This window comes from Dermacentor variabilis, chromosome 10 (genome assembly GCF_050947875.1).
Source record: "Dermacentor variabilis isolate Ectoservices chromosome 10, ASM5094787v1, whole genome shotgun sequence".
In the NCBI taxonomy this organism is placed as follows: domain Eukaryota; kingdom Metazoa; phylum Arthropoda; class Arachnida; order Ixodida; family Ixodidae; genus Dermacentor; species Dermacentor variabilis.
The window spans coordinates 35480948-35506759 of record NC_134577.1 but is presented as its reverse complement, the minus strand read 5'-3'; the positions used below and the strand labels follow the sequence as shown (position 1 = coordinate 35506759).

The window sequence follows — 25812 nt, the reverse complement described above, 5'->3', positions numbered from 1 at the left end:
TCCCTCACGAAATCATTCTTCTGGATTTTCTCTGAATATCTACCCATGCAGGTCTGGTTCGGTGCCTGGAGATTTGATGCATTTTCTGTAATGTGGACAAAACAATCGATCACTTTTTTTTTTTTTTTTTTTTTTTTTGCCACGCCACTGCTTGACTGTATCGAGAAAGAGAATCTTTGAAATTCTCTTTTGCAAAATTGGCCTGGAGCTGACAATTCTCGTTATCCTTTCATTCGAAGCTTCAACTCTCGGGTAGATTCACAAGGATGTTTGCAACCACCATCCAGAATTTTATTATTGATTCCAAGTGAAGGTCCAGTTGAAATTTGCTTCCTTTATTATTATTTTTTGTTTCTTTCGGTGCATTTCAATTTGGGCTGCATCACTCAGTTTCATGCATCTGTAACAATGCACTTATCCATTCTTACAAATTTGCAAGTTAAATTTAACTTCTATGGTCCTTAGCTTTACCCACCAAAGTATTGGCCAATCCCCCATAGTGGGTATGGGCCATGAGTTGAGAGGAAAACAACAACGGCCTCACCAGCCATGGTGTCTGCTTCACGGCAGTGTGCGTTGCAAGCCACAATGGCGTAGGCCTTGGAGAGTGCGTTGTCGCACTGCTGCCTCACCGGCCACGAACATGGAAGTTGAAGACCCAATGGTGGCCCCTGCGGTGAGTATGTTTCTTTGCCGTTAAATCATGCGCATCCACCTTAAACTTCAATGTGGTAGCACATCCAAATTTTAATACACCATGCACTCTAAAAAAATTAATGCAAAAGTTAATCTAAAAAATTAATAAATAAAAGAAATAAGAAAAAGGTTTACGCCCTTTAGGCATATCATTATCCCACAAGAATAATCCTTATCTGTCTTGCTTGAGTTTCCTTTCTTGTCATTGCACTAGCTACTTTCCTGTCGAGAATGCTATGTCATGCAGATAATTTGCATGCTGTTTGTGACCTGGAAGTGCCGGGCACGCAGCATTAAGGAAGGGAACAGCACGCAAGATAAGTGACGATTATTGTTTGATGGAGACAAGATTAAACCCCCAAAGGGTGCAAACTTTTCTTAGAGTGTACTGTGAGTCTGGAGTGTATAGATTTGACAGTGCTGCCTTGAAATGTCTCTAGCATTTCCTTCATTTGTTATTTGTTCTCATTGACTCAGGATTTCTGGCTGGATTTGTATGAGTAGCAAAATCACTACATGTACATTTTGACATGCACTCAAAGTTCAGGTTCAAGTTTATTCACGATTAGTTGTGCAGAAAAGCGCAGAAAATTTTGATGGAGTTATGATGATATTGATTTATAATTAACGCTTTTCTGGAAGTCCCGAAGTTAAGAACCGTCAGGATGACCTGCACACAAAAGAACATTATTTGAACACATTTAGCATTCACTCGTTTGACATATTACGATTACTTAATAAGCACACAATAAAACTGAGAAGCAGATATCAACAAAAAAGGCAGAACTAATTTTATGGCTTGAGAACCAAGGGATGAATAAGTGAAAAATGAACATAAAAGAAATGTGTACAAAGGTTTTTTTCTGGGACTATACTTTGGAATGAACAATAAGAGAGTTCCTTGCTTTTTTGAACAAACCATAATTGTTGAACTGATCAACTAATTGTGATGAAAGCTGAATGCCCTAGTAAAACCTTTCTGATACATCCTTCTCAAGGTTGCAGAATTATGATATAGCAGCCTGCAAATCTTATGTTAATGGGCTATTGATATCACAGTGCACCAGTGAGAGAAATGTAAAATGTGCGCCATTCAACTTAAAGGACTGTATACAAATTTTTTGTAAATGCACAATGTAACAGCAAATTCAGCTGAGAGCCTTAGAAACCTCTTTAAAGGTGATTTTGGAGATTGCCTGGATGGTAAGGAAACATTCCTGAAGGTCGTTGCAGTTGATATTCTGAGCTTGCTGAATAAAAGTTGTTTCAGATTTGTTTTGTACTTCACAACTCGCCAGTCGGATTAAAGTCTGACCTTGTTGCTATGACATGGTAAGCATGTATGCGGGCATAGGATTCAAGTAAACCATTTGTTGCAAGATTATCTTGCATCCTCTCATTCTGTCTGTGTTTTGTGACTCTGGGACTTGTGACTCTGGGACTAGAATTCGGTAAAATATCTAGTGCGCGAATTCATTTTACTATGAATTCGTACCAATTCGCCCAACTATCAGTTCTGCTAGAATTCAGTACCTAAAGAATGACGATTTTTTGCAAAGCCAGAGCTTGTGCAGCATTTGCCATGTGTGCTTATAGATCTGCTTCTTCTACACATCATTTGGCCTGACGCTGGTGTCTCCAATGTTCTTGACATGTTTTCCCTGATTAGCATCATTTTGATTACGCAGGATGACTGTCGCCTAGTGCTGGGCTCGTCTCTGAACGCTGCCAAAGCAGCTTCGGCACTGACAGTCAGTGTAGACAATCCAGGGGTACACTTTAAAAGTGAGTCTGTGGCGGCTGCCTCCAGTCTTTGCAGTCTGGCATAATGGAAGTCCTTATGTTGACATAGAGAAGAAATGCATTGTTTTTATGAGCTGAATGCATAAATGAAAGAGCTGCATTGTGCAGCTTTTGCATTAAAGAAAAGAAATTATGGTGTTTTGATTTAATAGTTTGTTTCAATGTACTCATTGCTTTAAGAAGAGCTTGACAAGAACATTGGTGCTTATTGTAGAAATAGATGTAAATGCTGTGAGAATTTATCAGTTGGACTCGAATTGTTTTTATTTTCTGTCATTTTCTCATGTTTCATACTATTTTAACTGCACTCCCTTCCATATTGTGGCTTGCAGCGCAATGCGTTTAAGAAAATGTTTTAGTCCCAGTACCGTGTGCTGGGGCCTGAATATTGGTTATATGTCTCAACACAAAGAAATTGTCATTCCAACGTTACACCAGTGCCATGCCAATGGCCAACACAAAAACTGAAGGACACTTTTTATAGCATTAGCATTTGTGTTTACGTGTGTGTGTGTGTGTGCATGCTTGTGCATGTGTGTGTGCATGCAGCACATCGGCCTGCTGTGCTAAGAGAACAGGGTTCGAAACCAAGGTCAGACCAACTAGGGTCTCCACTGGCAATGTGCCAGTAGCTGCGTGCTGTGCTTCAATGAGTCTTTGACTACAACTTGGGTAACTAGGTATGTGTCACTAGGAATTCGCCGCTCTGTGATGACAAAAAAAAGCTCTTAAATTTCTCTGTGTTCTTAGGGAAGCATGAAAGAGGAGTACCGCTGCAGTACATACCTCATACGTGACTAATTTCGACAGCGACAATATGTTGTGTTGCTGGACTAAACACATTACTGTTGACAGTCATCGTGAGATATGGGTTCTGCTGAATTTTTCTACTATCCCTTTTTAATGTTTCGATGGAAAAAATTGATGTGCACCTGATAGCTCGAGTCCACACCACGTTTGAGACATGCTCTTGCATGGTGGGATTGTTCAGGATTATTATAATGCTTTACGATTATTTCAGATTATTTAGGCTCCCACCTAAAATCAGCCATTGTATTCATAAAGCTTGGTTGTGCAGGGTTCTGCCGGTGTGGTCTCCAAAGGGCAGCCTTCCCGGATGTGGAAATAGGTGATCCTGGCTTCATCCAGGACCTACACACCAAGAAACGCAACCAGAAGCTGATGGTGCTCATTCTTACAGTGGCCTGCATTGTAAACTTGGCTGTCACAGGCATTGGCATAGCCTACTTGCGGCTGCACTTTGCACAGGAGGACATCCTGTCTATCGATGAAGTGTCACCGGATGCCAGGCGGGACAAGTTAGAAGGTAATGAAACTTACCTGTATGTGTATATGTTGCTGTATATGTTGGATGGCAGGAACTATGGTTTTCAATGTCAAAAATAGGTTGTCACTTTCTTGTGCAATATTGCCTTGGTGGTCCATTATATGGCTAATCACACGTATATAGACACTCGCAAGATTTCATGGATTAGAAATAGTATACATCCGCTAAATGCATCTGCATCTTTTTTCTATAGTGTATTGTGTAAATCAGAAATGTGCTGCATTGATCATTAACCAGCCAAGAGTGTTTTTAACCAAGCCAAGTTAAGTTCTTGAAAGTGAGACGACGCTTTTACACGTGATACGCAGTTCAGTCTCCCGTAGCTATGCATGCGCTAATATTGTAGTCCTGGCACCCATTTACAGCACAATGAGTCGACAGCATTTTGTATCTCACAAGGAGACCATACAACTCTGGGTACTTAAGTACCCAGAGTTGTACCTAGAGTGAGAGTACCCAATTACTCACACATGTGCCGCCATGCATTGTGGGACTTGTGTGCCCTTGCTAGTGTCGACTTTGTTTACTTCGTAATATGCATAGAATAAAGCGTAAACGTCTATAATAGTATATGAACTGCAAGTTTAAGCAATAACTGTGCGATACTTGATAATAGCCAACTCAATTACAGTAGTCTCATATACTACGTCTGGAGTGTCAAGATTTCACTGCAAGGTTGTACAACTTACTGGGTTTTTAGACTTTCTTTGCCAATTTACACTTAAAGTTCCTACTGAAATCACAAAAAGTGTGCTGGATTCTACGACTATAAATCAGGGTCATTTCATTTCCACCAACATTTCACAAGATATTCTGGCCAGTTGTCAGTCCCTTTAACCATACCAAGGTCCGTGATGCAGCAGATGTCTCCTACTGTTTGCTATACCAATTATTACTCTTATTTTGCAAGTCAGCCTGAATGTGGGCCGACAGTTATCTAACTTAATGACCACGTTACTCTAGGTATAGGCTATGAATTTGACTGCCTTTCTTACAACTTCGAACCCAGGGAAGAAACATTTTACTGTACTTATGTACAGTACATGTACTTACAAATACAGTGTGTTATGTCAGATGTGATATTCTGTACCAGCAGAAAAGTAGAATGCTTCAAATGTGCAAATTATATATATCTGAAAACCATAATAATTGCAAGTTGTGATGTTGTGAGTGCCTACCAGTTTTACTATGCTAGTGCTCAATAATTCATTACTGTAGCGACATTCTTTGTACAGTGTATGTCATATTCTTTATTACAGCTGCCAGTTTGTACAGCCACATCAAAGCCATGATCAAAAGAAGAGTGAAGGCACCCATAAGCACAAAGCTAACATCAGCGACACCAGGCTATAGGCCAAAGCACAGGCAAAGAACGCGGTGGACACCCCGGTTTCACTTCCCGAGCCTTCCATGGTTCAAAAGTGTCACCACAAGCATGGCGCCCAAGATCTTCAAGGCACCTTCTGGTTACTCTTTGACATGAGCTGTCAGTTGGCTTGCCCTTGGAACTGTACACAGCCATCTCATATACACAGCCAGCTGAAAATGGCTGAAATGAGAAGCGAGTGCCATTACGCGGCACTTGGGCTAAACAATTAGTCAGTACTGCGCATCATCAAGATGTCTGCTGCCCGTTGTGTGGCTCATGTTTATCATCCCATTGCTGATTTATCAATGTAGCTTATGCATCCCACGTTGTGCTACATTAGCACGGACTCTTGCAAAGTGTCATGTGGCCTTGCAAAATACAAATTATGAAAGCTTTGTTGCAATTTTCTTGCCTTGCTACCTATACTTAGGTCACCACGCAATTATATGTTCCGAGGTGAAATAGGCGTGCTTTCTTTGTAAGTTTTTACTGCTTAAGGTAGGGAACACGTAAAAGTGAATAACTGGAAGAAAAGGAATTGGCCGTTAGTGGACTCTCTCTTTCTTGCCGTATTATCTGACATATAACTTTCTAATGGCATTGGAAATGTCAGTGATAGTCGCATGTCTTCCTCTTTATATGCTAGTTGCTCGTTTAACTTTTGTCACTTGAACACTGCTCTCCAAAAAGCTCTTGTGGAGACTTGGACGGGCACATACAATAACTGTTTTTCGAGAAATTGGATTATTAGCGGGGCGTTAGTATTAATGCAAAGCGAACGCTCCAGGAATGTTAGCTCGAATTACTTTCCGCGCTTTGGTCAGGCAACCAAGGCAACTGCATGCCGCGCGCGGAAGCCAAGCGAAGCGAATCCAATCCAATTTCTCTGGGGTCTTCTGCCACTTCAACATCGCGCGTAGGTGATGCTGACGGATCCGTGAGGAGACGGGATGCCAAGACACCGGCGGATTTTACAGCTCTTGTTCTTCACTGTGTTCTGCGTCACCGCGTCGCACGCTTTTATCGATGGTCTCTACTGCGGTAGGGAGAGCTGTTACGATGGTGAGTGACTACCCTCGTGCACGTCCGCGGACGGTCGTGTTCGCTGAGGAACCGACGACGTGGTTTCCACACGGCGTGACCTACCGAAAGTATAAAACGTGACATCTTACGAGGAAGACATAGCGCTTCATTGGCAACGCAGCGGGAGAGGCGCTGTCTTTACGCCTAAACTGCCGTCGCTTTGAAAATATCTGTGAAACAAGCAGACAGGCGCCGATTTCGAGTTTCGCTTGTTGCATAACATATGTGTCAAGACAGCATGTTTGGCTCCGGAGCTTGTCAGAGCTCACCGTTACTCGTTTTCGATAAGTATTCACTTACTTGTATCTCATGTGGGATCAATCGCGTGTCCCTGTTATCGAGCTATTTCGCCCGAAAATGACAAAACACTGGCACCGCTGCCAGACCTTGCTTGGACGAAACAGCATATATCATCACGTGTGAGAACGGCGCCGACACCTTACATACTTGCAAGTCCTGGCGATTTAAATGTGGACTTCACTTAGCCGGCTTTCCCTTTGAGGACCTTTGAGAACACGCAGCGTGTAATATGTCGACAGTGGCTAGCGAAAACACATATATTCGAGACGGCGTTGTCGTCTTGAAGTTGCATTATATGTCATGCCAACCTTTGCTTGTTGCACACCGGTCACTGTCTCGTCATATATTTTTTTTTTTCTAATTTGCTGTCGTTATCGCGTTTGTGTTCACGAAAGGATTGTCCTGTGGCCTTCGCGCCGAAGAACTTGCAGATGGTCGGCCCGCGGACAAAGTAAGCTTACATTTGTAGCGGTCTTTTTTTGCTGCAAATTGAAGTGCAACAGCGCATATACGAGACGGAAAGGTCTCAGCTTTAGGCTTCCAGGAAAAGAACATGGCAAGTTATTTGGTTATGGATGCCCACATAACAGAACATTTAGCTGTAGCCTCTGCTTTTCAAACCAACTCGCACACTATGACAAGATATTGTTCATTTTTTTCTTTGCGTAAGCATTGGAACGGCGTATCAGAGGAACAAAATAAGTGTGTTCAGTTCTTCACGGAGAAACTGGAGAAGTTTCTTGTAGAACTGGTTTGTCCTTGGGCAAGCACGCATCTATATCCTGGCACCTCTGCATACTTTCTCTCGTACAGGTTATGTCTCTGGACCTTAGTTTGACATGCGCGCTCACGAGTACACTGACTCATTCTCTTTTCACAGTCATTTCACAATTAGCGAGTGGCAAAGGGCGTGAGTGGATGTGTGTGTGAACGAGAGTGGGTGCCAGTTAACATAGGAGCGAAAGTCAGTGGGCATGAGTATGAACATGAGTGGCTGTCGACGAGCCTGAGTGGGGGTGAGTGAGCATTGGCACCAGTATGAACGTGATTGGTTGCCAGTACGCATGCATAGAGGTGACCGTGAAATGCGAGTGAGTGTTTGTGAACGAGTAGGAACATGAGTGACTGAAGGCATGTAGCCATGATTTTCTTTCGGACGGGGCCCGAGCCTCCAGTGGCCCATACAAACTGTTTTCCCTGGTATATATCACATATACACACACGCACACCCATACATATATATGAACGAGAAGGGAAGTAGCGGGGCTCAATTTTGGTTAATCACGACTCGCATGGGTGACCAGAGCAATGGTAATTTGTAAGAGATTTTTGCATTGTGTGGGGTTTCGAGTGAAGAGAGAGGGTGAGCAATGTGGTCAGTGGCCTCAGCCATGTCCTTGTGCTTGGTAAATTTTGATTTGGAATCTAGAGGCACCGTGCAGCCACATTCACATTGTCGTGCGACTTGTTTCAGTGAATCAGCTTGTATGATGACCGGCACGCAGGCTTCAGAAGGCAGTTATATGATTCATTGAACACCTTCTGTTGCATCTCTTGTTTTTTTTTTTCCCTGTTCCCCTTTCACAGAATGATCAAAGTAATTCACTTTATTTTGTGGTTGAATACAATGATATTACCAACAGTAGGCAAAAAGTTGCTAATTGCAGGTTCGTTGAAGCCAACACTTCATTTACGTATTGTTGTTGAATCAGTGCTTTTAACTTGGTTTTAGTTGGGTTCATAATTTCTTGCTAATACATGGGTACCTTATTGGATGTATCAAGAGCACTCACATTTATCGCTTTGTTCTTCAAAATGTCCATGCATGTGTTCTAGTGCTTGGCCTCCATTTCACATATGGTGAATGTTACCAGCAATGCAAATTGGTTGGTTGTACAGTCAGAACAAGCGCTCTATTTTTCACATTTGTTTTCTATGCCTAACTGGTTCTCTTTATCCTTTCAGTATTGGGCATTACAAGAGACACATCCAAGGTTAGTACAGGTTTCCGTTTGCCACGGGGCTATTAGTGTCATTTGCTTCTATTTAGCGCATGTGACTAAATTGGGGGTACTGGTCTGTTCTCTCTTGCAGGCCGAAATGGCAAGGGCTTATCGACAGTTGGCAAGGAAATATCACCCTGACATGCACAAGACACAGGTAAGCTACTACAGTTTATTTATTTTTTGGTCCACACTAGGTTTGGGCATAATACTCGAGGTTAGACAGCACAAGAAGGCGCTGACAAAAGAAGAGTGTACATGTGAATGTATCTCATTCCATGCGTACAGAAACAAGAGCCATTCTGTGTGTATGCACTTGTTTTGTGTGTGTGCTTTCGTTGTGTTTATCCTTGAGCATGTTGCACTGACTTGTCTGAACTGAATTTATTTGTTGCGTCATAACAGGAGAAAGTGGTCTTTAGCAGTAAGCATGGCACTGTTCTAATCACTATTGGTTTAAAGCTACTACATTTCAAACGTAATATCACAGCTGGTTTGCTTTTGTTGAAAGTAAGCATATATGCTAATTTGTCCTTCTGAGGATGTCCACTAATGTGGCATACCTTAGTAAGCTTGGGCACCTCTTCTTTTTCATCGCTTAAACAATGTCCAAACCTAGTTGTGGCAGAATAAAACTTAATTGAGTTGCCGATTTAGTCTTGTGATATAATATGAGGCTAAACCTCTGTGTTCATTGCATTATATTGCTTAACATTTATTGGTGCTATATCGGTGAATCAACTTACACAGCAACAAGTAGTGATGTGTGAAAGAGCTGTCATGAGAATGTGAGATATCATAAGAGATTTGTGCACAGAAGTGTACATAGATTGGTTTTCCAACATGCCTAGGTAAACTTTGTGAAAAAAGAAAAGAATCAGGATTTGCCTGTAGGTAGCTACACTATAGCACTTCTTAAATAAAGAAGCCTGTATTGGTGAATCATCTTATATGAAGCTTTATAGTTATCTTTATGTGAACTTGTTTGAATTTGGTTTTATTATCTGAAGGATCACCAGAAGAGCTCCTGAATAGTATGATATTTTGCTGAAGATTGTTCTTTTGAATCGTAAAAATGCTTTCACACGTGCTTTCTGTTGGTGAGCATCTGTTCGAGAACTGCAGGATTAATTAAGTACCCAGTACATTGCAAAAGGTCAAACTATAATAAGCTTTCTGGACATGCCCATGAAGGCTCTGACCACATGGGGACCGCTGTTGGAAATGCATGTATGCAGAATACCTCATTATTCTGTTCCTTTATTGAGGAACGGGCATTGTTTTAGTTCTTTGGGAGAATTGAGGCCACAGGTGACAACACTCTGGACGGTGAACAATGGAAGGAGATGACAAGCGAGGACAGACATCCAGTGGGAAGAGTAAGAGTGATTGATAGCTTTATTCCAAGAAAATTTTGGCCTGCCTGTGCATTCACTGCAACGCAGATCAAGCTTCTGAGCAGGAAACTCAGGTTTAGCTACACTTGCAGCTGACTTTGGATGTAATGTGGAAAGCAATGGGAATTTCAGCCCAATGCACAAGAGACAGCATGTCTGCTGACAGTAAATATCCTACGTAAATACTGGGGAAATTGTTCTTTCGCTTGACCTTGTCTCATTTCGCTTCACTTTGCTACCTTAGACAGCATTAAGGGTATTGCATAAGAGATTACATTGGGGAGTGTTGTGGATCCGTGCCCACATTACTGCTGAATGCACTGGAGGCCACGTCATTACTCCCAGTAAATATCTTAAGGAAAGTTTGTTTTTCCTTGACGACAAGGATTCACTCTAAGCTGAAGACTCTGTTAGGTGTATATAAGAACGTCAGTTTGCTTTACTAGTACCTTAAATACTGCATTAAGGGTACTGCATAATAGGTTACATATTACATTGAGGAGCGATGTGGAAGCAAGTGCACATTACTGCTAAATGCACTGGATACCGTGTTGTTACTCCCCATAAACATCCTGAAGAAAGTGTTTTTACATAACATGTTGGGGTGTGGTGTGAACATGTGACCATTCCTTTCACCCTGCCATTGTTTCATTGGTGTTTTGTTTGACCTCGTGTGCTATGCTTTGCGAAGTGTAGTTGTGACAGGAAGGAATTGGACTGTTTAATTGATGTGCCTTGTACTGCATGGATCATTTAATCTCTTCTGTTTCTCTTCTCTGTGATCCAGGAGGCAAAGGCCAAGGCTGCCGAACGTTTCACACTTATAGCGACTGCTTATGAGGTGAGTGATAGTTGAGTGAATTTCACTGCACCAATTTCACTGCGCCAAATTCAATGCACCGAAGTCGGGTGTGGTCTGCGGCAGTGTTGACAAAGAGCCAGAACTACCTACATCTACGAGACATACAATTCTGTGGACGTCTGGGAACAAGATGTTAGCTCTTTCTTGGCTGCCAACAGGCGTCCAACAGGCTTTCCGAAAAGATTGCATGGCTTCTCTTTTCATGTGGCTGAAATCGTAAGGTCGAATTCGTGCATCTCAAACCATACCTTCGCGGTTCCTTGCAGGACAAATATAACATTGGCTAGCATAAGTGTGGAATCCCACCTGCTGTGGTTGCTGACACATTCAGTACTGGTGAAGGTTTCCGGGTCAAACGGGTAGGAGAGGACAACTTGTGTTGCTGTCTGAGCAGACTGGGCAGTGTTTTTAGCCATCGCAGCGGAACAGACATGACGTCCGCTGCAGAGATCCAGACCTTGGTTGTGCTGAGTTTACCCCCGGCTCCACCAAATATTATGGGGAAGACAATTTACAGGGAATATATATACACTTACATACATACACAGGAAGACTGTGTAGCTGTATAACATCAAACAGAGCGATACCACTGACCAATGACAGCATCACATCATCTGCCTCTTCTCCTCACGTCTCTTCATAGTGACACGGACTACTATGTACGTAACAATATGATTTGTCGAACTCCACTTTTTTCTTTTGATCTCAACATAAGGTTATCTAACCTCATGTGATCCGTAATTCACACTGAGGTCTTTCTCTCCAACAGGAGTATCGCGGTAACAATACTATGCAGAGATCACATGTCACTTTAATCAGTCTTATCAGGACAGAAAAAACACAAAATTCACTTGCTATACACATGCATGAGGTGGCCATATCATTTTAAAGTTTGGCTTGCAGAAACAGTTTTGCAAAAAGGCCTTCACTACAGAAACTAAAATAACAGTAAAGACAATATAAAGCCAACAGACTATCAAACGTTTTGGTTGTATATGGTTGGGAATAAAAAAAAATCTAGCCATACGATTCTCCTTCTCGATCATTAAAAAAAAAATGTTTTGTAGTAAACAAATAGAAAATACATTGACAAAGATATATGCCCAAAATAAAGTTTGCCATTGAAGGTTTCAAATTGTGAATGCCAACTCATCATTGCTGTGCAGTTTTCTTCATTGCTTGGTGTGATATCTTACAGATTCTCAAGGATGATGAATCTCGAAAGGATTATGATGACATGCTGGATAATCCAGGTACTAAGCAGATTTTTCTAACTTCTGTATGACTGGTTTCTACTGTTTTCTTATTTTTTTGTAAATACATGCTTTGTGTAATGGGAAAGACTTTAATAATAATTTAGGCATTTCCTTTGTGTCCATATAAATGTGCAGCATTTATACTTAGGCTGCCTGTTTAAATTATTTTTGTCATGGTTCACTTATTATCTGCTGGTACAGTCCTCACTGGCGTGCGTACATCATCGCTTCTTTTTCGAAGTCAGCTAGGATTTCTGGAATTTTTTTTGTAGCTGGCTGGTTTTTCTGAGATAAATGTTCTAAATTTTATTGCATGTTGTAATGTCTGAATAATCTATGGATGCTAAATTTAGCGAAGTGGTCACTTCAAAAGTAACTTGCTTGAATTTTTATATCTATAAAATTTAGACTGTTTGCAAAAACCGCATATTTAGGTCGTTGTCATAGTTAAGTTGTTTACAGTATATATTCTTTACATGAATCTTCAGCACTATTTCTTGTAACGAGCTTCGCTGGAATGTTACTATCTGTATGTCTGATTAATCTGAGTGACTATAGCATAACAGCTGTATCATGTAACAAGATTCACTGGAGCTAATAATACCTATATACTTGTAAGCTCTATGCATAACATATTCCTGAACAAAGAGGAAAATGAAAACAACGCTCAAACTTTGCCACTCTTGAACCGTGATAATTGACTGGTTGAGGGCTTTTTAATAGTTTGTTGCCTGGTATCAGTGAGTGTGGAAGTATAGCACTCTAGCTGATGCACTTGACATAGTTGTGTCACGTATACAAAGGTGAAATAACCTTACACAACAGTATGTGGCATGGCGTGCAATGTCACACTGCAGTACTTGCAAATCACCATTTGTTTGATTGATTTCTGTAGCTTGTGAAATCTGAAACTGTTAACTGTGAAATCTGAAGTGATTCAGTGGTACCTTGTGGTAATCCAATGTGTGCTGCTCATATTTCAGAGGCAATATACAGGCATTATTACCGGTACTACCGCAAGCGCATGGCACCTAAGGTTGACATTCGCGTCGTCCTCGCAGTCACAATCACAGTCATCTCAGCTGTTCAGGTGCGGACCTTTTATGGTGCTTGTCACAGAGCTATGTGTGCAATTGGATGTCTTTTGTATTTTGTTACTGAGTGCCTGTGATGAGTTTGAAAAAGCAGGTCACACTTGAAATATAGCTGTTCGCAATCTTTACAGCTTACAGGACTATTTCAAAACCCCTGAAGTGCAATGTTGAAGAGAACAAGTGTGCCTGCTTTGATTTTAAGCACTTTACTCACATTTAACTGATAGCTTCTATTCTCTTGTTGGAGTAGGTATAACCAGCAATCGTTTGAAATCCAAGCCAGAGGGCTCCCACGCGAGCTGAATGTACAACACGCTCCCAGAACATAATACAGCTTGATACCACAGCAGGCACACCAGAGCCACTTCTGAGCGAATTCAGGAAGCAGGCACAATGCAAGCCACTCGGGTTGACACGGCGGTGTGAAAAAAAAAAGAAAGGAAGCAGCGGGCGGTCATCTGACTCAACTTTGCCAGACCTTGAAGGTGTTTCTACAAAAAAGTTGGGTGCGGCTGCACCAAGGAAGGCCGTCGAAATGAACCAATACAATGTAGTCAGGGCAGTTAGGCTAGTTGAATGTAAAGCGCTCCGACAGAGTGCTGTAGAATGCTCAGAAACAACCATTCTATTGTACCACTATGCCACCATAAATAGGCTGACAGGAATTCGGTACCATCAACAAAGAAATAACGAAAGGCAGTAAATTGTCACGTTTAGTATAGTATAGTATAAAAGTGTTTTATGTTACCTGCTTAATCAGTGAGGCCACTTACTTAGCCATCAGGTGTTTGTTGAAATTGCCTGACAAACCAAAAATATCATGTCTCCTTTTCATTACTCTAGGCATTTCTAGCAAAATTTACCGCAGAGGGTTTACCTGTATGATGATAGTGATGGTAATAGTAAATGCTTCTGCAGAACTCACTGAAAATTTCATAGTGCTGTTAGGCCATCTCCCAGCTCAGTACACCTAAAGTGAGCACACTTAAGCATGTGTAGCATAGTGCCTAGCTTTCTTCAAATGTTCTCGGATGGTGGGCGGTGTGGGGTTGTTATTGCAATCCAGAGGTTTCTTGAAAACTGTTTTATCACCTAGAGCATGCGTGCACTCAGGTTAGTGTCATTGTAATCATGTTCGTGCCACTTGTAGCTGCCATGATGTGCCCAAGATACTTTTGCTCGTGTTAAAGGTAGATGATCTCAAAGGGACACTAAAGGACACACTAGGTTTAGCAGTGCTATTATGATAATTAAATTATGCTTCTGTTATAGCAAAATGGCCACAGTTCTTGAAAGGAGGCTTTGTAAGTCATAAAAGACACAATGATGAGAGATGGGGTGGCGACACTGCTCTGTAGCTTGCACACCAGCTTACCGTGATGTCACGAGTTTTGACAATGCCTTCTCGATTCAACTTAATTGTTTCTTGGTAGATTAGCACTGCATTGTGAACTGTACCTGTGCCAAACAGCAAGATACAAGATACTTTGAAATCTGGGATGTCACACTGACGTACCGGTACAGAGGTTTCGGCCGGAAATTCAATAAAGGAGTGTCTTTGCCTTTGTTTGTTCTAGCAATAACATTTTTTTTTCCACCAAATGAATTAAACTCTATCACTCTAAACTGATTTAGTGTTGCTCGTTGGACATGTGACAGTAAAGCAATATAACTTCAGTATGATGATCATGGATATAATGAATTACCAGATCATAATGAAATACTACATGTAAAATATTTATCGCTTGTTATCAGCATGTAACAGATATATGGTTACAATGAATATTGGATATAGTGAAGGTGTTTTCGTGCTGAATGCGACCTTGTTAAAACAGAGGTCTGACTGTATTGTGGACAAATGGAACAACACAGACAGGGAAGTAATAACTCAAAAGTGCAATTCCGCACCACTATGTAATACAGTCACCAAAGATGGTGTAGGCCCAAACTAAGTGTGCAACTTGAAATCATGCTGACATCACATGAAAGGTCGACACTTGAAAGTCATAATGAAAGAATGGCTTCTAGTTTTCTTTTCTTTTTTTTCCCCCCTGATCAGCTTGCCTTGCAACATATATCTGTACTTAATGCTGTGGAGGCCCTCGTCATATAGAAATTGTACCTATCTGGATCTTAACATCCATGGGCCAACACCTATAACTGTCTGCTTGATCATTTCATAGCTTGGTAGCTCTTGGAATGCTCTCTCGAGTAGCCCTCATTCCCTGGGCAAAGACTGAACAGGTGGTTCTAGTTAGTAATTAGTAAGATCTTGATGAGGGCTAGTTGGTTCATACTTAGAACTGAGGTGAAACAGCGCAAAAAAGACGAGGACACAAGGAAACAAATACCACATACAAGCGCTGACTGCCAACTGGAAGTTTATTTGAAATTCACCGGACATTTATACCTTCTTCAGCATAGGCATCCGCACATCAGTCGCAAAAACATCTGCAAATCAACATTTTAATCTTTCTTCCAAAAATGTGATTTCTTTTCCTCTATCTATCAAATCTATCAAATACCGCTCAGCTGTGGGAAATCTTATATAGGTCAAACGGAACAGTGCTTCAATGAAAGAGCTCGTCAGCACAGCACTAACCTAAAGAATGGCTATGGGAGTCATTTAGCTGGACACTGTAACCAGTGTCAGTGCACCCCCATATTTGAAAAGACAAAATTCATAGGGAAAGGAAATAGTAAGAAGGAAAGGGCAATAGTAGAAGCCTTTCATATAAGAAAGGAGGGCGATAAATGTGTAAGCACTCCCTCTCTTGCCCTGTCGGGAAAAGAAATCACATTTTTGGAAGAAAGATTAAAATGTTGATTTGCAGATGTTTTTGCGACTGATGTGCGCATGCCTATGTTGAAGAAGGTATAAATGTCTGGTGAATTTCAAATAAACTTCCAGTTGGCAGTCAGCGCTTGTATGTGGTATTTGTTTCCTTGTGTCCTCGTCTTTTTCGCGCTGTTTCACCTCAGTTCTAAGGTTCTAGTTAGCCCTAACTTGTTCTCATTTTATTCGTCCTTGACAGTAGATGTTAAGCATTTTACTAAACCTTTGAATGCAACATGTGAAATTCAGCTTGCACATATATTTGTTCAATATCTTAATATATGATGTATACAAAAATAAATTCTTCATTGTACAATGTTAGTTAGAGTAAAATCAAACAACTGGTGGTTAGTGATTTTAACTGTGGATTCGAGAAGGTGGTTCCAGTCGAGAGATGTTCTGTGATAAAATATTCACTGTAAGATTTGTTTAGAAATTGTATAACCCCAACCTTTTCTATATGGTCAATTCTAGTCAAGATTTAAGAAGGTAAGTAAACCAGAACTGATGTGTTTTAGCATTGGATGAATGGTTGTTCGGGCTCTTATGAAGGTCCTGACACAGCCTTCACTGAACACGTGCCTTGATGCAAATTGAGGTGCCAGTAATGGTTGCTGATGGACTGTGACTTCTTTTCTTGCAGTATTATGGTGCATGGCACAGGTACCATGCTGCCATCGACCATCTCATCACAGTGCCTAAATACAGGCTCAGAGTGAGTTTCTCTCTCTCTTTTTTTCATTTGCAGGACTTGGTGTATAACAACTGGCCACTGAATTCTGTTTAAATCCAGCTAGCACCTTATGGAAGTTGAGAGCTAGGATTGGGGTGTTTAAATATAATAAGATTTTCTAATGAAGTGCCGAATGTCTTCCTGCTTTGAAAAGTAGAACCAGAAACATGGAGAGATAGGGTGGCAATATGTCTTTGAAGCCGCATGGTGCTATTGGAAGTTTATTCAGCTGGGCTACTTGTGAATGAGTGAAAAGTGAAAAGCTAACCATAGCTGCCAGTTCATTTACTATTAGTACTTCGTACCAGCCAACAAGCCAGTCACTGCTTGGCTTCGGATTGGTGCTGGTAAGTGGTCAATGAACCTGCTTTAATGCATGGGCCCTCTTTTAGGACAGTCGGGCTGTAACAGTCATTGTGATCACATATGTTACACTATACAAAGTGGACTCTCGTTAAATTAAACCTCAAGGGACCTGGGAAATAAGTTCCATTATCAGGAGTTTCATTTGCTGAGAGATCAAGCTCAAGGGTACATGAGATGCACTTTTGTAAAGGGGCAGATACTTTATTTTCAATAACAGATAATAGGTGTGGCAAATCTGATTAGAAACCTTCTTTTTACAAAGTCTCTACTTGCACACAGCCACTGACTAGAGCTAGTAGCACAAAACATAATTACAAAAGGAAAAGCTTACCACCTTAGTGAAGCAACCAGCCACTCTTGAAGTCATCCGAAATGCTAAGCAAACTCGCAGCTCACCAACATTGCTGACAAAAAGAAACCGCACCAAGCCACGATAGAGCCATACTAACTACGGCACCAACAAAAGCCAGCAAAAGCTGCCTTGGTGACAAGGTTATGGAACTGGTGAGAAAACCTGTAAAGGAAAAGAGCAATGCCTGTCACAATGCTACTGAAATGGGCACTCATTCTCATTTTTGTTAACTTATAGTTCTGTTTTCCCGGAGTTTGAAAAAACGTGCTTCCATTTAGCAAGGTGTCTTTCTTTTTTCAACTAAAACCAACTAATCATAAGGCTGTTGGTCTGTCTAAATGGCAATTCCATTTAAGCGTTTTCCCTTTACGGAGGTTCTACTGTATTAGAATATTTGAAGAAATCATATATTAAGAAGAAAACCCTCAGCTCTCATGTATGTACTTCCATTATAAACAGGATTGCTCAGTTCATATTCAGAATTTAGAATGTTCACATATGCTTAATTATTAAGTTTAAGCAGTCTCGTGTGTGTGTGTGTGTGTGTTTGTGTGAAAAGCAAATTGGCTTTGTAATAGCCATAGCTAATTTGTGCTTAGCGTGACTATGTCATTTGCAGTGTTATTCCAAGGAAACTTTTATTTCATTTACTGCAGGCACAGATAAAAATGTCGGACAATTATGGACACTGAACTACTATAGTCAGCATAGTATATGATGAAAATGTTGCTGAACGTGGCCAGTGCCACAGGATATGCAGTTGGAATTCAGTATATTGAACTGGGGAATGTCAGTGGTACCACAGGATGAGCAGTAAAAACTCGTTATATTATACTGGGGAGAAAAAGAGTGTCAGCATTCTACAATGTGATTATCATTCTTTGGGAACTTCACCCAGCTTGTGTTTATGTCTGCATTTCTGTCTGTCTGCCTTTCTGTCCCTGTCTAACCTCTCACTCCAACTTGGGTCACTGGGTAGTCTGTGGTCTAATGGGTAGAACATTGGGCTGCTGTGCTGATGGAACTGGGTTCGAAACCAACCATCGGACCAACTTGGGTTGCTCAGTATATAACACCGGGTACGTGCCATTCTTCATTAAACCTCTTTCACGTCAGACAATCTTGTCTAAATATATAGTATTCGTACATGCACCACATGTCGACTTTGTGGTGGTGTGGCAAGATGGTGTAGCGTGCTCAGAGGGAAGCTCCCGAGAGGAGCCCGGCTGTAGTGCGTGCCTCATACATGACGCGTTTCAGCAGCAGCAATACGGTTTGTTGCTACATTGCTTCAATGCTAATCGCATTGATGTCGACAGTGATCCTGGGATGGTTTCTGCCGGGATGTTTTAAAACTATAGCTTGTGCTGCTTGCCAATTTGGTATGCCATGTTACTAGTGCATCTAAATGAGACGAAGGGGCCACAGAAAGGTGAACAGAGACCTGAAGTGATCAACAGAAGGCAAACAATGAAAACCTCAGTCTGGAGCCAACATCTTCACAAGGGGACTTAACTTCTTCAGGGCCTTGACGAAGATGCGCTTTTCAGAAATGTTGGTTCAAGGCTGAGGTTTGTATAGCACTCCCAATGATTTTACTAGTGTACTAGTTACCGTGCCTTGCTCTTTGTCCAGGTTGTGTTACCTGGATGTACTGAACTAGCTGCCATGTACCATTTATATGTTTATCACACATAACATTCATCAGGTGCCAATTATTTCTGTCCATTGAACATTCAATTTCACCACATTTCTTGCATCTTCAGTTGTGAAAAGTGCACAACTGCAGAATGAGTTAATTTTAAATTCTGCTGGGAGTTTTGTCAAGTTTACTGAATGTGGACTGCATGTGAAAATCCTCTGCAGGAATGTCAGATATCAATTATTTTATGTCAAGCATGCTTGGAAATAATCTACCCAGCCACGTGAAAAGGATACTTGATGTAGAACTGTGAAACGCAAAGAAGTGAGCCTGCTTCACAGGGACATATGGTATTGTTCAAACTTGCAGTGCAGGTACAATGAAAAGCGTTTCAAGGAGTATGTGACATGCTTTAAATATTTATATTTCCATTGGTCCTTTTGCTTTTGATGCACAGTTAGCACACAGGGCCTGAAGGGGATATGCAAGTTTAATTGCACGGTAGATATTGACTTACAAGAGGGTGCCATTGAGACAAAATGCCAGTTTGTCAGTGACATGGTTACAAGTTCATGCGTGTTGCCACAAGTACATTGTTTGAATTTTTGTCAGTGACCACTTTCCCAGTATTATCTCCATTATCAAATTATGACTTTGTACAAGACGTGCTTGCTGTATAAAAGTTCTGTTAACTTGATTGCCATTTCTATATTGAGGCACATCTAGTGAGAGTGCAAGCATTATGGGAATAGTGTCTTACAATCTCAAATCTATGCAAGCATTAGCATTTGCTCTGAAATGTGTGCTTGCGCATGTATAAATAGCAGATGGACTTGGTCAGTGGGATTAGATTCAACAGCTGACGACCGTGCTCGCCGCTGTTGTCATGTCGCTTTCTTCCTGGGAAAAAGTTTTACCAAACAAACTATTTCATTCTCTATTCACACTTTCTCGTAGTGTTTCTGCTTCTTCACTGTTACTGTAATGTGACAACATACCGAGACCGATAGATTTGATATAATGTATATGTATTGGTATTACACATCTGGCTTTACCGTTGCCTTCTAACTGGCTTTGCTTGCAGCAGCCTACTATCAGCGTGCATTCGAGTGCGAACGAGTCAAAAATGAACCGAATTCAGTGTCGCATTTCCAGATTCAGCTGCATTTGTAGCAGTGGCTTAATTGAGACTCCAGAAGGTTAATTTCGGCTATTCCATGCTTAGGAACTGGCTGCAAAGCGATTGCACATCCCACTTTCATGTAAATACGTACATGGAACAGGCATTCTGATATTTTGAGTGCTTTTTTTCAATTTATGCTGGTGGTGGTACACCCTTGATCAGTAGTATACAGAGTTCTGAAGAAAAAAGAGAAAGGGAAGGAAAAGCAACTCGTACTATCTACCTGAAACTAACGTATGCACTGCAATGTTTGCGATGCCAAGTCAAAAGTGCAACTTCAGTTTCAGGTTACATGCCAACGCATCGATAAATTTCTTTCTTTTTTTTTTTTTTTTCAGAAGCTTTTACCTGCATACTTCTGTTCATGGGTGTACTTGGGCTGTAAATCGGATGGCCAATAGTGTAGCTGACGATCCAACTTTTTTTTTTATTCATAAACTTTCATACTTGCAGGCCATGGAGATTGCCAAAAAGGAAGGGTTGTTCAATCCAAACAAGAAAAAGGACAGGAGAAGAAAAGTGAGTCCACAGTGGTACCAAGCTGCACAAATTTTCAAACACATCTCACTTGTGCGGGAACTTTACTTTCATTGGGCTTTTTGTTCTGTGACTGTAAAGGAGCAAGTAGAGCTGCAATCGGGGCCAATTGGTCATACACGCTGTTTTGCAGATTAACTTTAAAACGGGAGGTCGTGCTCTGCGTGGTCTGTGTTCTGTCTCACTTTAAAGTTGCTCTGCAAGACGGCGCATTTATCTGAGAGAATGTAAGGAAGCAAAGTATCGTCAAATTATAGCTGCTTAAAGGGAACTAGAGGGAGACACTTAATCAGTTTAGACAGATAAAGTATTCTTACAATGTTTCATTCTCATTAATGTGATGGCATCAGGTTGATAATTAGAAGAGAAAGTGAAGGTTAGATTACTTTCTTTTTTAAATTTCTTACCGAAACCCCAGCACTGGTACGCCAGTGCAAAGTAACAGATTTCAAAGTAGTATTGTTTCTCGTTTGGGTCACTGTGGTTGAGTCAAAGCTTTAAGTTCAGTCTTTGGCTCCTTTAGACTACAATGTTCATCTTTGCCGATAACAACTTAGCAAGCCCCAAGCAGACGCTCAAAATAAATGTCATGGTAAGCTGCTACGACAACCTCGTGGTTCGCAGCGTTGTCGCCACCCATATTGTTTTTGCTTCTTTTATGGTTTTGCCAAGTCTCCTCTCGCAGTAAGCGTGGCCACTTCTAAATTCCAGAAGGGTAATTCACTAATACAGCTTAACTTCATATTCCATTATGTATGCAAAGTATGTATGCAAAGCCATGTATGCAAAGTAGATGTTAGTGCTGCTGTTTAAGTGCCGATGAGCCTTCCTATAACCAAGTAACATTGTCAGCGGCAGAAAATTTTTTCTTTGTATGCATATCATTTGGTAAGCAAGCAAACACAGAATGTGGCACAAAATGCAAACAAATTGGCAGTAAGCTCTGTTTATGCACAGCTTCATCATTGAGAGGCACCGCCACTGTTGTGGCTCCGTCTTCTAGGCTGTCTTGCACAGTGAAATGTAGTAGGGAGCCGCCATTAGCCCTTGACATTGAATGAAACCCTTAGGTTGTCCCACTAGACATGGATTCCAAGGGGATTATGCTCCCTGTTGATATAAGAGACTGTGCTTTGAGTGAGACAGTTTGCTCTCTCTGCAGGCGCATGCGTGTAAAGTGCACGCTTTTCAGTGTTTGATGCTGTACCAAACTTCAGTTGTACATTGCTCTTCAGACCAATTGCTAAATAATTAATTACTTACCGACTGACTTTTCACTGGAATACCATTTCATTGTTATTCTTCTCTTGATGCAAATGTACCCTCCATGGATAGAAATATAAGGGTGAACAAGTTCTAGTTCTCTTCGAAGTTGAATGATGTTTGGACTTTCTGGTGCCAAGGTTCTGCTTATACTAGAAGCATCAGGACATGCTGCAGGTTTGTGGGGTCACGAACTTGTCTTCTGAAAACTTCGCTAGTTTCTTGCTTGAATATTTACTGAAAGTTCTGTCAATGGAAGCACCAGAATTTGTTGCAGGCAAGGGGTGCTCCTTAATATAGCTTTCTACAAAAGTTACTGCAGGGAGCTCTGGTGCTTGTGTCTGTGGGAGCTGCAAGCACGGTGGTACAGCCAGACTGAGAATGTGGTTTGTGTATGGATTTGCCTAAACTTCATCCTTATAGCTTCAGACAGCTTTGCGACTTGGCAAGTTATTCATTTGCAACAAAATATTGCATTATAAATGCAACAATTCACAATGATCATACATGTGTACAGAGTCTTACTACCTTCTGCATTTAGACGAGTAGAATTGCTTCAAAATTTAGGACGAGAAAGGTGGATAAAGCATAGTAAATAAAGCCACAAGGACGCCTAAAGCTACAAGAATGAAGCTCGGACATATCCATCTACAGTGGACTTCGTATAAACTAAACGCGCATAAATGGTAAACTCAATAAATTCGACAAATGGGATGAAGGTACCAACTTTGTTTGGTCACCCATAGGAACTATGTTAACAAACTTCGGTTAAACAAAACTGGAACCAAAACTGCACCTACCTCACCGGCTTCTATACTTTATGCAAAACAGTATTAGGTTGAAATGGTGACGCCAAATAGCCAAGAAAGTCCAATATATCTGTCATTTGCACTGTCAAGGCATCATCGGCTGCTCTGCAGTGCTGACATTGCCTAGTTTTCGCATTCCTTTTTGCCTTGTCATAGGTCACAGTAAAAAACGGAGAGCACATGAACAAATACCTTGTGCGAAAGAAGCTGTGATACTTCAAGCGGAGTGCAATAAAGTCTTTTTTCACTGCAGTGAAATTAAAACACTCGATGCTTTCGAAGTAGTACAATTTTTCGTAATTTTTGCGTCCTTCACATAAATAGAACTTCTGACAAAGGGAACTCTATTTTCTGTCCGTTCGAGTTCCATTTCAGCAGACTCTACTGTATACTATTCATCATTCCCGTCGTAGCTGAATGATCACAGCCTGAGTTCCCTTTAGTAAGTTTAGTAGGAAACTATGCTCCTAAGGGCCTTCAAATTATTTGCTCATTGTCAACTGCATTGATGCCATTGCTTGTAGGAGGAGATAAAGGAGGAGGAGGAGAACACGCTCAAGCGCATCCTAGAGGAGCAGGTGGACATCCGGGGCGGCTACAGCAAGCCGACGGTGCGGCACGTGCTCTGGGTCCAGCTGGTGCTGCTGCCCTACACGGTGGCCAGCTACCTCTGGTGGCAGGCCCGCTGGCTGGTCAAGTTCAACCTGCGAGGCGAGGAGCTGGGCCAGCCCGAGAAGGAGTACCTCATCCGACGCCAGATGGCGCTCTCCCAATCCCAATGGGATGCCCTCGAGGAGCGCGACCGGCAGGGCTTCTTCCGCGACGAGCTGTGGATCGCCGAGAACTTCAAGGTGCCACACATCTTGCCTTCTTTTTCTTCCCATTTCGTGCATCTGTTTGAAAAGGAACATCTAGTTTGCCTTCTAGGTCGCCACATTTAATATCCTTGTTTCCATCTATGGAGTTATCATGCATTGAGAATCAGCTCCGAACTTTGTATTTACCTTATCCAGAAATGCAGCCTGTTTTTATGTGTTCAAAGTAACAGAATTATGTGCAATAAATCTAATGTACACCCAATTTATAGCAAAATAATGTAGCATGTCTCACAGTTGGAAAAGGATGAAGCCTGCGCAATACGCCTTCACAAAATTTAACTTTATTCATGCTTAGCTATGATAATCTTCAGACTCAGACTGCTCTTTATTGCTGTCCACAGACCTCAGCATGTTGTTTTAGGTGCAGTCCATTGTGTTTTATATTCCTGATTTATTGAACCGCTCGTCAACATTCATGAATGGAATGGTGGTTCCATGCCTCAACTAATCACTTTGTCACTTCATCTTGCAGTGCATGCAAGTTTTCGCAGTGCTGAAAACATGTAATGGGGCTTTGTTGCCAGTAGTAGCCTTACACGTAAAATAACAAATGAGCTTTCGTTATTGATGCAGTGTGTTGTCATCGTCAGCCTATGCAAAATCTTGTTTTGTCGCCATGTCATGATGACAAGGGTCATGATGCTGATTGGCGCTTATGATAGGGTGTTTTCAGTGCTGTCCAATACTGCAAATGCGGTTTCGTATGCAATTGTAATACATAGGCACTTTGTCGGCCCACTTTCTTGGGGAGAAAAAGAAAAGAAGGAAGCAGTGCACATTAGAATTGAGTAAACACAGTAACTTACCATAACCAGGGCTCTTATCATATGCACCTCTTGATTGTATTATGTGGCACTGCAAAATGCATAGTTTGGCAATATACGCTGTTACTCACTAATATTTATGTAGGCTATGTACTCACTTACATTCGTACTCACGCCCATTCACACACACCATCACTCAGTCGCGTTCTTAATCACTTCCATATAAACTCGCCTACAGCCATTTACGTCCACTCAAAATCACTGTCACTGTCACTCGTCCGTTCACATGTCAACTGGCACTCACTCCTATTCTAAATAGTGTTCAATCAAACTTGCTGCCACTCACCCCATTCATACCTCTGTCCACTCACACCCTTCCTCACTCAATAACGCTTTATCTCAAGCCTGCAAAATAAGTGTGCAGTGAGTGAGTCAGTGTACTCGTGAGTTAGTATGCCGACCTTTGTGCAAATGACACTATGCCATCTCGTATGTGGTTTCTTCCAGGTGTGGAAGCAAAAGCAAGAGGACGAGATGAAGGCCAAGCTTGCAGAAAGCGCCCGGTACAAAAGTTACCGGCGGTACATGAAGAACCACGGCCCTGGGCAGATCACTTTCGAGGACTGAGCCCGGATCTGGGCAATAAATTATTTTTACGTTTTTCTCGGGCTGCCCTTTACTGTGAGTAGCACTGCAATGAGTGTAAAACGTGACTAACCCACTGTCGGTGTTACTGGTCTGTCCTCTGTTCCATTATAACTCGGTGATATCAGGCATCTGATTGGTTGGTATGGTTTTAAAAAATTAATTTTTTGCTTTAGTTCTTATGTCTCTCAGTTACAGCGTGCAAGTGGAACCTGTTAGGGAACTATTTGTGTACCTGTCTTCTGTAAAGCACCATGCATTGTTTCTTTTTTCATTTATATATTTTAATATACCGTAAGCCCTGTACAGGGCCAAGATAGGAGTGAGTATAATAACGTATTACATGCTATACAACAATAAACACAAAGCAGTGTGTATGATCAGGTATACACAAACAATATTAAGAACAATTCACGACACTTGGTGCATCAGCTTGTGGCACGTAGTACAGTACTATGTAAGGTAACAGAAAGACTGAAATCACGCGCCACTAAGAGGAGGATTGTTGAAGGTGGGACCGAAACCGCTCACAGTCAGTCGTACTTACCACACTCTTCGGCAGTTTATTCCGCTGTCTCACAGTTTGCAAAAAG

General features: G+C 41.5%; 2 protein-coding genes across 2 annotated transcripts; both read left to right on the top strand.

The window, feature by feature from the left end:
• Positions 1 to 3463: 3463 nt before the first annotated feature.
• Positions 3464 to 5613, top strand: LOC142559203 (uncharacterized). Its single transcript, XM_075670832.1, has 3 exons — positions 3464 to 3476; positions 3578 to 3826; positions 5107 to 5613. Exons 1-3 carry the CDS (start codon positions 3464 to 3466, stop codon positions 5328 to 5330), a joined length of 486 nt encoding a protein of 161 aa, XP_075526947.1. The 3' UTR covers positions 5331 to 5613.
• Positions 5614 to 6090: 477 nt separating this feature from the next.
• On the top strand, positions 6091 to 25237 carry LOC142560306 (dnaJ homolog subfamily C member 25 homolog). Its single transcript, XM_075672302.1, has 10 exons — positions 6091 to 6278; positions 8565 to 8593; positions 8694 to 8759; positions 10787 to 10840; positions 12060 to 12114; positions 13101 to 13207; positions 16691 to 16762; positions 20777 to 20842; positions 23457 to 23783; positions 25082 to 25237. Exons 1-10 carry the CDS (start codon positions 6167 to 6169, stop codon positions 25199 to 25201), a joined length of 1008 nt encoding a protein of 335 aa, XP_075528417.1. The 5' UTR covers positions 6091 to 6166; the 3' UTR covers positions 25202 to 25237.
• Positions 25238 to 25812: the final 575 nt, after the last annotated feature.